This window comes from Doryrhamphus excisus, linkage group LG3, assembly GCF_037039965.1.
Source record: "Doryrhamphus excisus strain RoL-2023G ecotype Guam linkage group LG3, RoL_Dexc_Guam_v1.1, whole genome shotgun sequence".
In the NCBI taxonomy this organism is placed as follows: domain Eukaryota; kingdom Metazoa; phylum Chordata; class Actinopteri; order Syngnathiformes; family Syngnathidae; genus Doryrhamphus; species Doryrhamphus excisus.
Window position 1 is genome coordinate 13657929 of NC_136359.1, and position 15490 is coordinate 13673418.

At 41.2% G+C, this 15490-nt stretch overlaps 1 protein-coding gene across 7 annotated transcripts in view; it reads left to right on the forward strand.

Annotated features, from left to right (window-relative positions):
* The window catches only part of rtkna (rhotekin a), a 59543-nt gene extending 45367 nt beyond the window's left edge, over positions 1–14176 (forward strand). For 4 of the 7 annotated variants that reach the window (XM_058070632.2, XM_058070634.2, XM_058070637.2 and 1 more), the window contains exons 2-11: positions 2833–3094; positions 3809–3862; positions 6663–6780; positions 6859–7083; positions 7348–7442; positions 7929–8035; positions 8978–9109; positions 9616–9781; positions 10375–10479; positions 11573–14176. In XM_058070632.2, coding sequence (XP_057926615.2) covers positions 2833–3094; positions 3809–3862; positions 6663–6780; positions 6859–7083; positions 7348–7442; positions 7929–8035; positions 8978–9109; positions 9616–9781; positions 10375–10479; positions 11573–12249 — 1941 coding nt within the window. In that variant the 3' untranslated portion in view covers positions 12250–14176. Of the gene's footprint in view, positions 1–2832; positions 3095–3808; positions 3863–6662; positions 6781–6858; positions 7084–7347; positions 7443–7928; positions 8036–8977; positions 9110–9615; positions 9782–10374; positions 10480–10833; positions 10935–11572 lie in introns of those variants that run through there. The other 3 variants (XM_078789687.1, XM_058070633.2, XM_058070639.2) reach the window with 3 other exon arrangements.
* The last annotated feature ends 1314 nt before the right edge of the window (positions 14177–15490 follow it).

The window sequence follows — 15490 nt, forward strand, 5'->3', positions numbered from 1 at the left end:
GCTTACTCATGCAGTACAAGACATCGTAAACAGTCCATTATGCACCATCTGCAGGGGCGTCAAATCCCCTACTAGTGCTTGTATGACACACGAGTGAGGATAAACACACACACACACACACACTGACATGACCAAATGGGGTCATCGAGGAAGTGACCATCTGGTTTTAACTGTAACATCAAAGTTCCTGTTGAAAGGTTACTGTTGCATTTCAAACTGTTTGGTATGTACATATGTAGTATATGTAACTACATACAGTTTTGCTATTTGGTGTTTTAAAAAAAAACTCAATTTAAATTCAGTGTGATAAAGATAATAAAACTAAATAAAACACAAGACCACGCAATAGATTCTGTGTAAAAAAAAATTGAGAATAAACCAACCAAACACTACATGAATAGTGCCTAGTACTGTCAAACTGTGCATGAAATTGGATCTACATTGAAATACAGTTCTAGTCACAGGTTTTAGGTGCCCAGGCATCAAGAAGATCTCTGTCAGAACTTCTTCGATTTCGGTGTCCATCATTATGGTCTGATGTTTACAACTCCACGCTTATTCAGCTTATCCTGTTCAGTGTTACAGGGAAGCTGGAGTCTATCTCAGGGAATTTAGGGCAATAGGCCAGGTACACCTTGGACTGCTGGTCAATCCCCAGGCTGTTTTAAGTGGGGCATTGATTGCAAATAAAGCTGCATTAAAGGCACATATGTAAACCACTACATTACCACTTCCTATACTTTTCCCTTTTCCACTGCATAGCCTTGTCTCAAGGATTTACTGGCATATCTCCATTTTTTGGGCTATATAGTATATCAAGTATATCAAGATGCTCCCAATTTTCCAAGAAGTAAATAGACGTGTTCCTTGTCATCCTCCATTGTTGTTGTTAGCCTGTCTACTTTGGACTGATGCGGTCTTGGAACACGATTTCAACATTATACATCATTATACATTGTTTTCATGAATTCCCGATGTTGTTGGTACTGCTGTTGTATGTACTAGTGAATTCAAATGCATATACTGTTATGTGTGTTTACATGCATCTGTAGAAAAAATCTCTTCTTCAGATATTTGGTCTGTGTGTAAACTGCGTTTGATGGGTTTATCTCTCATCTGGTATCAGGTGCTGTTGCTCGATGAGCTTAAGGATTAGCATGAGATCTCGGCTATTTGTCTTCTATTCTGAGATCCCCAGAAGGAAAAGCCAGTTAATTAAGCTGCTATAAATACAAGACCTCCATATAGCAGGTCATGCTTAAACCTTCTACAATTGGGCTGATCCTGATGCAGTCTGAGCTGGGCTTTCGCTCTTTATCCTTCCAATTGGGCCTGATTCATTTATATTGAAAATAGCCAATAACTGACATAAATTACCAGCCAGCAAAGCATTGTCTCAAAGCTTAATATAGTACATCAATTTTGTTTCTGTTGATAGTGCCAGAAAAATATTGAACAGATTGTTCTTTCTTTTTCTATGCAAGCTCAGCAGCCCAGAAAATACCTTATCAACGCTGCAAACCACAACCTCAATGAGCAACAGAGCCTGTGTTAAACCATGCTACAGTAAACACAACATTGCATTTTATACCATTACTATTGCACTGATTTAAAATAGACATCAAATGGATGTCTGATGGTAACTGTAATTACTACTTACTATGACTATGACTAATACAATCAGCAGTTCAGGGAATATACACTATTGTTCACACATACAGACGTAGCTACTGAGCTCAGAACATCGTTGCTAATTCTATTGCTAACCAAAACAGCAACACCTACCAAAGCAGGGCATCTGTTTCTTAGGTTAATGACATTGTAGAGTCTTACCGACTGCCAAAATGTGTATATTCAAGACTGCGTGTTTTGTTGTAAATGAACAAACGTCTCCTTACTTTGTCTAAAAATGTACGTTTGTGAAAATTAATGTATACTTCTGGACATTTTAGCGTGCATTTCATTTTCGTCTGATACATTACTTTACATTAAATATCACACAGACAGTGTTTAGTAGTTTTTGCCTTTAAGTCAGTGAGTATATTTTGATTTTTTTTTGATTTACTGCTCTGTTTGAGGCTTTCACCACCATGCAGCGCTGCTCTCACAAAGCTGATTTTGGAAGTTCACTGTGTCCAGGCGAGAATGTTCATGTCCAAACCAGATTCATTGCTCTCCCACGGAGCATCTGTTGAACGGACAATATTCATGGGTTTAAAAAAAAGCACATACAGGTAGAGATTAAAGGGGAGTGAGGGGTGATTTCAGGACAGTGAAGTGGAACTGGTGAGCTACAGGAGAGAAAATGAGCAGTGAAAGTATAAAAGCTGAAATGAAAAGAATGAAAAATTCATAGGAAGGCATGGAGAGGAGGATGAGACAAGCTGGAGTCGAGGGGAGAGGGTACATAGGGCTTGAGAGATTAATTGTGCAAGCTTGCTAATGTCGCGCAGAAGTAAACAACTCACATTCAGAGCAAGGGACCAATTATTATTTCTTTATCCTTCACACACCATGTGTCCGTTTATTGCCTCTCTGTCTACTGTTTATGCATGAGTATTGGAGCAGAGCTGAGGGAAACTCTGGACAGTGTCACCTCCATCACAGTAGGAGGCATCCAGATTATTGCTAAATACAGAGTGCATGCAGAGTTAGTTGTACTTTTCTATCACAGGCATTATGTAGTCTATTATTTCACTTTTGCCTTTTGGGAAAGCCACTGGGTTTGTGTTTTTTGTACATTAGCAGAGATTTGTGTTTCATGCGGCTGTTCTCAGATGCCATTTGTCATTAAAGTACATATTTCTATTTTTTATTTCCTCCACCCTACAGGACAGTGACATACAGAAAAAAATCGACCATGAGATCAGAATGCGTGACGGAGCCTGCAAGCTGCTGGCTGCCTGCTCACAGAGGGACCAGGCCTTGGAGGCGGCCAAGAGCCTGCAGACGTGCAGCACCCGTATCATGGCCTACATGTCTGAGCTGCAGAAGATGAAAGAGGCTCAGGTTATGCAGAAGGTCACTCGGAGGTCATCGGATGCTGGTCCCATGGACGACAGACTTCCATGTAAAGGGAAAGTGGCCATATCAGGCAAGTACCCGCTGATAACTGTGTTCTAAGGAAATACATCACTTCTCTAATCAAACATTAGCACGGTCTTACAGCCTTACAGCAAGTGCAAATCACTATAGTGCTTGCACTTGTTTGTTATGGAGGCCTTGTTCAGCCCAACTGTCCAGCTTGTGTTATTTCCATAATTATTTGTCAACCAATCACCAGACATCAGTGTGTCTACCTATTACTCTCTACAGTTGAGTAAAGAGCCACTTCTTGAGGAACATATGTGGACACATTTCTTTTTAATGTGTTGGGTGAAAGGCAGAGTAGAATTTAATTCTACCAGACTGACTCTTCATTAATAAATACTTTATTGTTATAATTGCGCTTATTGACTGGGGTGAGCGTGCTGACTTGCACATGCCGCCCATCGTATCAGCAGTGAGGCCGAGCAGATGAATGATTATTGGAGTTGCAAGCACTGCTTGTCTCATAGACACCCGGCAGAGACATAACTCACATCAGGTAGCAGGACAATAAAGGTGACATGGTTAATTTCCTTCAGGCTGTTTATTAAGCTAGTGGATGAATAATAGCATTTAGACTCTCTCTCTCTCACTTACTTACATACACGCACAAAGTACAGTGGATAGTTGAATCAGTAATTGAGAAGAGGAACACACACATCAAATTGGCAGGAACCGTGATGAATGTTTGTGGTCTAATCCCCCTGTCTTGTCATGACAGATCTCCGTATTCCTCTCATGTGGAAAGATACAGAGTACTTCAAGAACAAAGGAGGTGAGGGGCCGTCACTGTATGAATGAATGTTGCTGAATGACGTATGAATATATAGAGTTCATAAATGAGTCATCTGTGGCAGGATGCAGGGGTTGCCTTTGTATAAGGATGCTGAGTGGACAAAATCACCTTTCATCGGATATTTAAGATGAATGAAATGATGTCATCGTGAGGTGAAGGAACTTTTGTGTGTGGCAAACTAAACAGGTTGAAATGAATAATGAATGAATGAATTTCGTCGTATTGTGATGCATCCCAAAAATATCTCCCATATCGGCCCATATCGCCCAACCCTAATGTAGTGATCCAACTGAGAAATATGATTTTAAAATACGTTGAATGAAATGCAACTTTTTGTCAATACGTGGCTAATTGTAATCAGATCATTACACCAGTTTTTCGGGAAGCACAGGCTGACCTGCAGGTCTCTGACCTCTTGGCTGTGTGTATCATCAGCACCCATGCAGTTGAAGTGGGTCACCATTCGCTGAAATGCACAGGAGAGTAAATGAATCTCACTTTAAAGACATTCACATGTCAAACAGGTTGTATTGAAAATGTTTTATGCACAGTGACACAACAGTGGGATTTAACACTAATCTTTCCAATGACCTTCTGCTTTCTGACTTCCTCTTGATGAAGTCAATGTGGGTTAATTTGTGTGCCGTCTCGTGGCAGCTCCAGTGGAATTAATCTGTGTGACCTGCACATTCAAATAAACCCAGGAGACACGGAGTGGACTTTTAACAAAGTCTAATGAGGTCATTAAGCACACTGAAACACTTTCTGAGCGCAAGAGCCGCTGGGGATGTGTCACCCTCACGTCATACAAGGCATTAAAGGGGACTGCTGAACACTTACAGTGAAGAAAATAAGTATTTGAACACCCTGCTATTTTGCTATTTCTCCCACTTAGAAATCATGGAGGGGTCTGAAATTTTCATCGTAGGTGCATGTCCACTGTGAGAGAGATAAACTAAAAAGAAAAATCCAGAAATCACAATGCATGATTTTTTAACAATTTATTTGTGTGATACAGCTGCTAATAAGTATTTGAACACCTGAGAAAATGAATGTTAATATTTGGTACAGTAGCCTTTGTTTGCTATTACAGAGGTCAAACGTTTCCTGTAGTTTTTCACCAGGTTTGCACACACTGCAGGAGGGATCTTGGCCCACTCCTCCACACAGATCTTCTCTAGATCAGTCAGGTTTCTGGGCTGTCGCTGAGAAACACGGAGTTTGAGCTCCCTCCAAAGATTTTCGATTGGGTTCAGGTCTGGAGACTGGCTGGGTCATGCTAGAACCTTGATATGCTTCTTACGGAGCCACTCCTTGGTTTTCCTGGCTGTGTGCTTCGGGTCGTTGTCGTGTTGGAAGACCCAGCCACGACCCATCTTCAATGCTCTGACAGAGGGAAGGAGGTTGTTCCCCAAAATCTCACAATACACGGCCCCAGTCATCCTCTCTTTAATGCAGTGCACTCGTCCTGTCCCATGTGCAGAAAAACACCCCCAAAGCATGATGCTACCACCCCCATGCTTCACAGTAGGGATGGTGTTCTTCGGATTGTACTCTTCATTCTTCTTCCTCCAAACACGCTTATTGGAATTATGACCAAAAAGTTCTATTTTGGTCTCATCTGACCATAAAACTTTCTCCCATGACTCCTCTGTATCATCCAAATGGTCATATGCAAACTTAAGACGGGCCTTGACATGTGCTGGTTTAAGCAGGGGAACCTTTCGTGCCATGCATGATTTCACATCATGACGTCTTAGTGTATTACCTACAGTAACCTTGGAAACGGTGGTCCCAGCTCTTTTCAGGTCATTGACCAAGTCCTGTCGTGTAGTTCTGGGCTGATTCCTCACCTTTCTTAGAATCATTGAGACCCCACGAGGTGATATCTTGCATGGGGCTCCACTCCGATTGAGATTGACCGTCATGTTTAGCTTCTTCCATTTTCTAATGATAGCTCCAACAGTGGACCTTTTTTCACCAAGCTGCTTGGTAATTGCTCCGTAGCCCTTTCCAGCCTTGTGGAGGTGTACAATTTTGTCTCTGGTGTCTTTGGACAGCTCTTTGGTCTTCGCCATGTTACAAGTTAAAGTCTTACTGATTGTATGGGGTGGACAGGTGTCTTTATGCAGCTAACGACCTCAAACAGGTGCATCTGATTCAGGATGATACATGGAGTGCAGGTGGACTTCTAATGGGCAGACTAACAGGTCTTTCAGGGTCAGAATTCTAGATGATACACAGGTGTTCAAATACTTATTTGCAGCTGTATCACACAAATAAATTGTTAAAAAATCATGCATTGTGATTTCTGGATTTTTCTTTTTAGTTTATCTCTCTCACAGTGGACATGCACCTACGATGAAAATTTCAGACCCCTCCATGATTTCTAAGTGGGAGAAATAGCAAAATAGCAGGGTGTTCAAATACTTATTTTCTTCACTGTATGTGAGGTGATAGTCAGGGTAATGTGAGGACCGCTTGTCGTTGGTGACCATAAATCACAAACCATGGAGGTCATAACTTTCACTAAATGCTATTACATTTTTTATGTTGAAATGACACAAAAGTTTTAATATAGCTGGAGTAATTATTGGTACCTTTTGTTGACATTTGTGCCTGTGAAAAGACAGTTATGACACATAAACATATACAGTATCATACATTGCAGAATATATTGGCATAGTCGAAGTGTGGATACCATCCATTGATAAAACCAACTTACAAATATACTTGATGTCTTATATATTTTCTGTCTTCTCTGTATCGTCCCTTGCAGAGCTCCATCGTTGTGCAGTGTTTTGTCTCCTGCAGTTAGGAGGCGAGATCTTTGACACGGACATGGTGATAGTGGATCGCACACTTACAGACATTTGCTTTGACAACACCATTGTATTGTAAGTTACACCTTGACTGTCTCACCCATGCAACAACCCAACCAGTTTTGCTAATGCACTATATTTACACTTTGACAGCAATGAAGCTGGCCCAGGGTTTGAGCTGCGTGTTGAGCTGTACAGCTGCTGCTCAGAGGAGGACTACTCAGCAGGGAGTACGCCCAGGAAGCTAGCCAGCAAGCTGAGCTCTTCCTTGGGTCGCTCTGCTGGGAAGAAGCTGCGGGCGGCCATGGAGCCTGGCCCATGTAGTCCTGTCAGCAATGGAGGGGCATCTCCTCTTCTGCTGCCTGTTCCTTCTGTACCGTAAGTCTCAATATGTGGAATCATTGAAACAAACATCACTTTGATGATGGAGGCAAGGAAAAACTCCCTCTTTTTTGTTCTGAATTGCTTAATTAATAATAATCCCTTTACTGTTAAGTAGTACTGCTATTTATCCCAGTATAGTAAAACATAATGATGACTATGTATGCTATATATTTTTTTGTGATTGATTTGTCTTAAGAGTGATGTGCTGTTGAAAAGATTTCCCTGCTAACCAGATCGACACATTTCCATCTACCCTAGGGGCCCTAAGTACCACCTGCTGGCTCATACCACCCTGTCGCTGTCACACATCCAGGATAGTTTCCGCACACACGATCTCACCATCTCAGGCAACGGTGAGTGGCAGCCAATGTCAGTCTGTTGTCTCTCCCCCGCCCCTTTCTTTTCTCAGCCAAATTAGCCATCTGTCGTTTTTTTTTTTTTCTTTATGTCTCGCTCTGTCACTGCATCACTGCACTCTCATCATTTCCCTGGCTCACTGCCCCCTCCCTTCACTTTCCTCCTCACATATTCTCTGACAAACAGCCATTGTCAAGGTCAGAGTTATAAAAGCTTTGCCAGTGAGGTGACTGCAGTGTGAAGTTCAAATAATACAGGTCTAACAAGGGCCCCCTCACACAGTGTTTTATTCACTGGACCTTCGGTCATGCTGTAAACTTTCATTACAGCATTTAGCCACACACCCTGCAGCTGCCACTCTTTTTACACCTCCAAACCTGGTGTTTCTCTTAATGGGGGGGATTGTTTGGCATGTTTGTGGGTGGATCCCAGTGTATTAATGTTGTGTATTTCTGCCCATCTGTCTGTGTGTGTGTGTGTAGAGGAATGCTCATACTGGTTGCCTCTCTATGGAAGTATGTGTTGCCGCCTTGCAGCTCAGCCTCTTTGTATGACCAAGCAGATGATGAGTGGACCTTTGAAAGTGTCGGTAAGTTGGAAGTAAATTGGTGAGTAATTCTTAGCCTCTATCCATCTATGCCACTTATCCTCACTCGGGTTGCAGGTATGCTGGAGCTTATGCCGGCTGGTCCCCTGCCAATAACAGGGCACATATAGACAAACAACCATTCACACTCATATTCATACCTATGGACAATTTGCAGTCATCAAATGACATAGACTAGAATTGAAGGCTTTCCAGGTCTATAATTATCTCTGCATAGACTGAAAAAAACTAATTTTGTTTTTGCCACTGTAGATTTTGACAGATCAAAAGGTCAAGGTCAAAAATACATTTGCAGCAAACCACATCACCTCATATCTTATATCTAATATCTTATATGAAAGCGCTTGACCAGAACCTTCCAGGTCTGTGATCTTGATGTGGATATGCTATGATATCCTGCTATGATAACACAATAAAATATCAAGTCTCTCTACCTCACAACTCACAAATCAAGACAAACGCTGATATTTATTTGAAAGTAATACTGTAGGTTATAGCTTTTTATAGGTTGTGTCAATTTGACAGCAAACCATACTGACTTGTACCTCCTATTAAAGCACTTGATGGGTGCTTTATAGTTGTGTAACAGTACATAACCATTGCAGTTGTTGTGTATTTCTGTTTTAAGGTCATAGTTTGATTTATTTTCAGTACAAAACCAATCCAGTGACAATTTATGTCAAGTTATCTGAACAGAACTTAAAGATGACAAAGAAAATGAGTTCTGAGTCAGTTGGAGTTAAAAGTGGTTTGGCGCCACCTGTTGCCAGTGAAACTCTAGACCTAGTTTTTCTCTGTACTTTTAATGTACTTTTATTAGTATGTCCAATATAACATTGTGGGGCTCGTTACTACATGTTGTTTTCTTTTCTCCACCATTTTCCATGTCGTTCCTCAGCTGACCTTGTTTCTTTCCTCGCACAGCAGTTGGGAGGTGACCATCACAGTTGGACTCGAGTGTACGCTGTCCTGAAAGGAACCAGCCTATCCTGCTACCAACGACAAGAAGACATGGAGGACAACGTCGACCCAGCTTTTACTATTGCCATCAACAAGGTCAGAAACAATGTCAAATCAGAGAGTGTTGTTGTGATGACATCTACTGCCTATTTGGAGACACTAGCTAATGAATGAATGTTGATTTTTACAAGTAAATAAGGCATGAACCCATCCTGTGGATACTTGTTTTGCAATTTTGAAAAGAATATCGTGTCGCGTCCTTATGGAAGCAAAACATCCCGTTGGGCTCATCATCATTAGTCATTTCATTTCTAATCACATGCGGCATTGTCATTCTTTCCATCATGACTCATGCAGCCTTCTTTTGTGTCTCTGAGCGTCCACACACAGCTGACCCACAGCAAAGTCAATCCCTTGTCAACTGTTTGACTTCTCTAAAGGCAGAGCTTTAAAGGATGTAAAAATGGAATGGAGCAACACTGCCATCTAGTGGTTATAATGTTTTGGAAAACAACCGTGGCAGTTTTACCTGCATGAGTTAGAGGGAGACTAATAATAATAGCCATTTGTGTGGATGATGATTATGTTTGTCATCATTTCAGGAGACCAGGATACGCGTCACGGAGAAGGACGCTCAGGGCAAAGCTCAGAACGTTTGCATTAGTAACCAATATGGAGGTGAAGAGGTCACGCATACGCTGACCACAGACAATCGAGAGCAGACGCACAGGTGGATGGAAGCGTTTTGGCAACACTTCTATGACATGAGTAAGTACTTGTCACCTTGCATGGTATCATATCTTCTACAGTATCACGTGACTGTATGGGGTTGTGTTTTGAGTAAGATTGATTGGAAAACAGCCCACAAGGAAAATGTCTTTGCAGAGACGCAGGTGGGACAACCAATTGCTGTTGCCCAGTTCGGGGATGGACTGAATGGACTTTCCCGGTGCACTGATCAATAATGGGCTGACTGTTGGCTGTTTATTTATTTATATATCTACTGCTGCACCTGACCTTTGTAACTTGGCTAACTTTAACGGGTGGGGCCACAGAACAGAAGGGCTGTGTGTATAAGGCCCCACGATCAATGGGGCAGCTGTAGGCATTTCATGCGGGGGGGGGGGGCATATGTGCATGGCTGCCATGACACGTGCATGCATTGTGAAGTCAGTTACAAATTTGAGAATAAAACCTCTTCCGTCATTCTTTGTAGTTGTACCGGTACATGCATTCAACCTCTTCCAAAACATATTAAGCACAACCCAGGATTTAATTTACTGTCAGCCGCTACAGTAGGTGTCCTTGTCAAGGTCAAGCTCGTTTATTTAATACACATTGTCTCCATTTCAATCCCAAAGGCCAATGGAAGCAGTGTTGTGATGACTTGATGAAAATTGAGCAGCCGTCACCAAGGAAACCAGCCCCCGTCACTCCAAAGCAGGGCTCCCTTTACCATGAAATGGGTAAGATGTTTACATATGATATACAAACCTCACATCGCCAGAAAAATTTGGGAGAAATATATTTCTTGAGTTTTGTTGCATGTGAGTGTGTGCGTGAAGCTATGTGCTCTTCTTTTCTGTACTGTCAGGCAGACTTGATCTTATAATTCTCACTCTGTCATCTTTTCTCTTTCCAATGTTCCCTTTGTGCTCCTCACTCTTTTGTTGTGTCTATTTTATCTCTTACCTTCTACATCTACCTTTACTTCCTACAACAAATATTCCACTCATCCATCCATTTACAACAACAACAAACCCCTCTACCTTTTTGCACCTTTTTTGTCTGTGCCCATCTCCCTTCCTAATACTTGGCAGCACCCCTTGCCACACCCTCCTGTGAGGGTCTCCTGCTACAGGACAATGCTGTGTCTGCTGAGATCCGTGCTCTTCTGTCCTCCTATTACAACGACAGGTGAAGTTGCAGGAGCTAGGAAGAACCTATATGTAGCAATAATGAGAAAAAACGTGCCTACTTTATATTTGTATGGATTATTTGGTTCAACTATATATTACATTATGTTATAATGTATACAGTATGGAAAAATGTTAGCTTTAAGCCCAAATGTATTCATATCCTGGCCAACTTTTGAATGAAAGTGAATTTTAGCTTCAGAAAATATAATTCAGTTGGAGCCTCCCCTGCGCCTTGAAAAACTGATTTTCTGAAGCATTTTGTGGCCTTATTCTTCGGAAATGGTGTAATTTCATTTGAACGTGCATACAAGTTACATGGAATGATGGAATACATCACATCATTCAGTTCACTCTTCCACGTGTCCAAAAGGGGTTGGAAATTTTCATTCTCTGAGATGACGCCTGCCTTACACTCTGTTGGAAGTCATAAAAAAAAGTTACAGTTGCTAAAATGAATGTTTCCAATATAATGTCTGTCAGGCTTTTGTCATTTGTGTCATTTCCAGCAAAAAGGAAATAAAAATTCACTTTCACTGACCGGGATGTAAATCATTTTTGGCTTAATTGTGCTGTATATTAAAAAAAAGAAGAAGCTGTGTTTCCTGGTATAATGAATACTCACTAACTGTGCCTTTCCCAGTTATTGAGTCTTCAGATGAATTCGGCAGCAGCGTGTCAGACATGTTGGCTCGGAGGATGCAGGAGTTGGAGCTACGCAGCCAGCTGGGCACCTCTCCAACCTGGATGTCCCTGTTTGAGGAGAACAACCGTAAAAGTGCCGCTCAACCTCGCCCATTTACCTCTCGCCTGCCGGGCCATAGTCCTCTTAACCCTCACCGCCACTCCCGGAGCCCCGTGAACCCCCAGCGAGGTCTTCTGTCCTCGGACGCCAGCCTGACGTCGGACAGCGACAGCCACTGCAGCACCAGTCCCTGCTCTCGCCACCATGGCTGGCCCGAACCCTCCCCAAACTTCTCGCTCTTGACATCCTCCCCCTCTCGCCTGAGGCCTCGTACACTGTCGCTGGATGCCAAACTCAGTACATTACGAGGGAGGGGTTACGCAGGCGGTGGGGCCTTTCACTGCCCCTGCCAGCCTCCCGTCTCATCACGGTCTCCGCTGTCCCAGCGTAGCACGCAGACCACGCTGTCCTGCTCCAGTTCCACCTCCAGTAACAGCTCCAGCAACAGCGAGGGCGGACACAGCCCGGAGTCTTCTGAGTGCACCGCCTTCTCTCGGCCCTCTCCGGCTCGACGAAGCCTTAGGAACCTCAGGGCCAGACTAGACCCCCGCAACTGGCTCCAAAGTCAGGTGTGACATCCATAAACAATCCATAAGATTGTTGGAGAGTGGTTCATAAGCCTCTGCTCGTAAGGACAAACTGGACTGTTCTCAAAGACAAGACTGGTGCCAATCACTTGCCCCAGTCCGAAAACTTCAAATGGGAGGTACTCGCCCACTTGGTCAGAGTTTGCTGCTTGGGAGCACCCGTCTACCTTCACCGACGTTCAACTGGAAGATCCTTTTTTTAACAGTTTGCCTTCCTGGCTTCCCATTCTTTATGTCTGATCATCCACTTGCAGTGTTTTTGGACTAAACCGTGTGTTTTTTTAACAAAGCTGTCATGTATGCATGTGATGGAATGCATTTAAAAGGTTATCTTGCCAATACTGTGATGTCGAAATATTTAATGATAATATTCTCACAACTATGATCTCCTAACCCTCCTACAACACATCATGTTATGTTGATGCTTTATTTTTTGTATTACTTTACTGACTTGAGATGATTATGTATAAGAATTTGGTCTATTCCATTTAACTTAATTGCACAATGTGCTGGTCATTACTGTGTCAATGTGTCTTCACTTTGGTTATTTACATTGGATATAATAGAAGCGGTATGAGGAGGAAAAGTATAATTAGAAGAAAAATATTTGGTGCACGAGTCTGTGAGGACCAGGTTGCTCTTTATTTGACGAGCTGCCAACCCATTGGAAATCTCAGCAGGTCATGACTCAATATAACAGTCACGGTGACTCACAGTGTCATCTTATGGAGAACGCTAAAATCGTCACACACCAACTTAACACTGAAAAGTTGACTAAGGAATATACAAGTACAATGAGTTTAAAATAAAACAACTATTTTAATGGCTTCCTATCATCCATTTCGGCAAAGAATTTAATTGGCCATGACTGCTGGGGTCTATAGGGAGGCTCTTCTGACTCCCTCTGGTGGACAGAGGCATAAATGGCTCATTGCAGCGCCTCTGCATCCATGGCTAATTAAATTCTCTGCTGGAATGAAATGCATGATGGGAAGCTGTTAAAATATTTTTTTTTCAATTTTGAACCTGATATGCTACTTGTGTGTGACCTGCAATTTACAATGGTAGCGGCTTATACACCGGAAATCACAGTAATTATTTTCCGTGTGGCCTTATTACTCCTTTGTAATATAGAAACTTGAATGCACCCCTAATAAAGTACTGCATTAATAGCATGACACAGTTTATCCTCCATAGCAGCTCTGAATAGAATCAACTCTATCAGGAGGAAAAATATATTAAAAAAAGAATAAATGTCTAATTCCATAAGCTTATAGCCCACCTTTTTTAAATTTAATATGATTAATCATGTTCATTTTTTTTACCAGAAAAAACAATTCCAGTAGTATTTCAACGGGGCTTTGTTGACTTTTGTCTGCACCATTTTGTTTACAAGCCAAAACAAAGTGAATTGAGTACAAATCCATACTTAATTCTTCCTCTTTGTCCAATGCAATGTGAACCATATATCCATTCATTAATGTTAGGACATAAACATATCTGTAATTCCCTGGTGGAACAACTTTCTGTAAGACTCAGTAGTTGCTTGCACAAAGTAATATAGTTTGGTTGCACTTATCTTGGACATTCATTTTTACTGTTACCATCCCAAATGCTTGCAAGCAGCAATTGTTACTGTACTTTATTTTTCTAAGGTCTAAAGGTTGTTGTTTTTTTGTTAACATTATGATTATTTGCATCTATATTGACTGATACTGTAGATTTTCATAAGCTATGACATCATCATCACCATCATCATCATAAGGAGTACTGACTGTTAGAACCTTGCAAGTGTTCTCTCTACTGACAGGCTTTGTGTTCTGCATGTAAACCATCCGAGGAAACATGAGAAATGTTAGAATCTAATACAGTATGAGTAATAATAATATTAATAAATGTTTTATTGATTTAACAAGGACTGCCATCAGTTTTGTTGATATTAAATTTGTAATGCAGCCTATTTTTATGGATAAAGAAAAATATATCAACAACTACTCGCATGTTAACTGAAAAAGCATTTAGAGAGCGCAGACCTCTGCCTAGCACCATAGTTCCCCCTGTATTGGAGTTTACAGCATGAATATTAGTCCTACGTGTATTTTATTGACATATTTACATGTTATGTTAACACCGCACTGGTGTTTATACAAGTGTCAAGCTATGAAAATGGATTAAATTGCTACTATGCTAATATTTGCATGCTACCAAGAGTAACATTTAGCATAATAGTTCAAAGTCTTTATATGTGTGCTCAGCTATGAAAATGGCTGAAAATGCTACTCTGCTAATGTTAGCATGCTAACAATAATAATGTGCTAACATTAACATGCTAAAAAATAGCATAATAGTGTTTTATATGTATCTAGCTATGAAAATGGTAAAAAATATGACTTAATGTTAACATGCTCACAATGTTAACATGCTAACGTTAGCATGCTGAGACATACATAGTAGTGTTAAGTGTATATATGTGTCTACCCATGAAAATAGTTAAAAATACTAGTATGCTAACATTAGCATGCTAAATGTCCCAAATGAGTTGAGAGGCTGACTTTGGAATGGTTTGAATCGCATTTGAGACTTAAGTGCACTACTTGTATGCAACCAGCAGGGGCGCTGTTGATTCCATTGCAACTTGTTTGCAAAAACAATGATGTGCGTTACATGGCTTTTTATATATAAGGGTGAAAATATATATATATATATAATATATATATCTGTGCGGAAAAATACTTTAATTAGATTGAAATTAAATAACAGTATGGAGACGGAACACTGCCAAAAATATGTACTGACACTGAAACAAAATATTCTAGTCTTCATAGTTCCCTTTATGGCTGTCTTTTTTTCAGTGATGGTGCTGATTTTCTCAGTCTTTTCTTTTTTTATCTTCTTCCAGACCCTTCTAAATGTACGAACATCGTCCATCCATTCATCTTCTTTCGCTTATCCAAGGTGGAGTTGCAGGGGCATCAGCCCAGCTCCTCCTATTATTCAATGCCCAAATTGAATGGCAGTGATATGGCTTCAAAGCATAGGATTATATTTTTAGTCACTAAATTCAAAGTAAATGTCCCACAGTGAATGAAGGAGTCCCACTCCCTATCCTATTTCAACTAATTTCACAGCATTAATGCATACTTTCTGTATCAAAATCCTCTGGGGTGAGAACATGATGGATGGTAACTGCAGGTGTTCTTATACTTCTCTTTGTCGTCTGGCATCAAAC